We start from the raw sequence: 1,970 nt of genomic DNA on the forward strand, positions 1-1,970 counted from the left end.
AGGTAAGGTTACTATTAGTTAACCATGGAGGATGATTATATCAACTTTGTTCAGCGATGTCACAAATGTCAAATCCATGCCAATTGCATGAATATTCTGCCATTAAAGCTCTATAACATGACTTCACCATTGCCCTTCTCAGTCTAGGGAATCGACATCATCGAAGCAGTCTTGCCAAAGGGGTCGAATGGACATGTGTTCATTGTAGTGGCAATTGATTACTTTACCAATTGGGTGGAGGCTCAGCCATATTCTATGTTGAAAGCAAAACATGTGACCAAGTTCATCAGGAATAACATCATCTACAGGTATGGGGTGCCAAATGAGATAATCTCAGACAATGGCTCATACTTCAAAAAGGAGGTGGTGGATTTGCTTGAGAAATACAACGTGGCTTTTCACAAGTCATCAACCTATAGGCCACAGACTAGTGGAGACATTAAGGCTGCAAACAAGAATATCAAAACCATTCTGTAAAAGATGGTGGAAACCTATATGGACTGGCAAAATAAATTGCCTTTTTCACTTTGGGGTTATAGAACGTCAATTCGAACATCTATAGGGGTAACCCCCTACTCTTTGGTATATGGGGTGGAAGTTGTTTTGTCGATCGAGATCGAAGTACTGCCACTGAGAGTCATGGCCAAGTGTCAGATAACAGAGGCAAATTGGCAGCAGAACAGGTTCGAAGAATTGATAATGTTTGATGAGAGGAGATTGAAGGCATTATATCACATCCAAGGATATCAGTGCGGAATTACCAGGGCCTTCAACAAGAAAGTCAAGTCCAGAAACCTCAAAAAAGGAGATATAGTACTCAAAGAAAACCGAGCTCCCATCCATAATCCTAGAGGTAAGTTCTGACGTAATTGGACTGGTTCCTACATCATCAAATCTATCTGGTCAAGAGGAGCAATCATCCTTGTGGATTTAGATGGCTTGGAGTTCTCGCAACCGATCAACATGGACAAGTAGAAGAAATATTATCCTTGAGAGGCTTGTTGGGATGAAAACCCGAATGGCGATCTAGGCAAAAGTTCGAGCATGAAAAATTGGAAATAAAAAGAAAATTAGAGCTCGCAATGTTGAAAACCCGAAAGGGCAGCTTTGGAAAACATTAGAGCGCAAAATGAGAGAGTTCATGCTCGAGTGAACATTAACTGAACTACGTAAGGCTAGATTCCCATCTTTGGGATATGTAGGCAACTCCATCCTGAAGTTTGGCCCTGTAGACGTCCCCGAATGCCCCGGGAGGGAAATCCCGTTTTGTTCATATGGGCTCACTACAGTTCAGCACTCAAATGTCACGATCCTGTATCTAATCCCGCAGAGTGCAATGCAAGACCAATGAATCATCAAAGAGTCTAAATCTGGCAAATCGTTTTTGAAAACAGATTTTTTTGAAAGAAGTGCCAAACATGGACTGCTTTGCCAGATACAGAGTCGCCACCTAAATATTTTATTTTTGGAGAAATTTAGGAAACCCTGACTTGTTGCCTAAGGCCACATGTCCGTCATTACCAAAGTTGCCTCAGCTCGGGAACTTGGGTACGATTGGAGAAGGTCACTTCGTGAGCACCCCCGCTCGCCCGATCAAAGATCGGCCTCCATTAACCCTGATATCGAGTTTTGAAAACATTATGCGTTCTTATTCTGGTTATTAACCTAGAATTACTATGTGATGCGCACAGCATACAAGTATAGATTGGGTCGCCTGAATTGGAACAAAACATCTCATGTTTGTTTTGAAAACGGTTTGTTACTCGCAAGTAGGCTAAAATGTGGATTTGCCACCCTCAAGTGGGCATAGAAAACATGACGATTTGCCACTCTCAAGTGGGCTTAAAAACTCACAATCGATGAATTGTTCCAATTCAAATAACCCAACATTCACCCACAGGCATTCAGACAGTTATATCACATAAGCAGTTAGCCTCATGGCAAGCATGCTATCATGGCAGTCACTTACA

At 42.0% G+C, this 1,970-nt stretch overlaps 1 protein-coding gene across 1 annotated transcript; it reads left to right on the forward strand.

Annotated features, from left to right (window-relative positions):
* Positions 1 to 480: 480 nt before the first annotated feature.
* LOC145793373 (uncharacterized) lies at positions 481 to 864 on the forward strand. The gene has a single exon (XM_082876187.1). It carries the CDS (start codon positions 481 to 483, stop codon positions 862 to 864), a length of 384 nt encoding a protein of 127 aa, XP_082732313.1.
* Positions 865 to 1,970: the final 1,106 nt, after the last annotated feature.

The sequence above is a fragment of the Camellia sinensis genome, chromosome 6 (assembly GCF_055761805.1).
Source record: "Camellia sinensis isolate YWXY chromosome 6, ASM5576180v1, whole genome shotgun sequence".
NCBI lineage: Eukaryota > Viridiplantae > Streptophyta > Magnoliopsida > Ericales > Theaceae > Camellia > Camellia sinensis.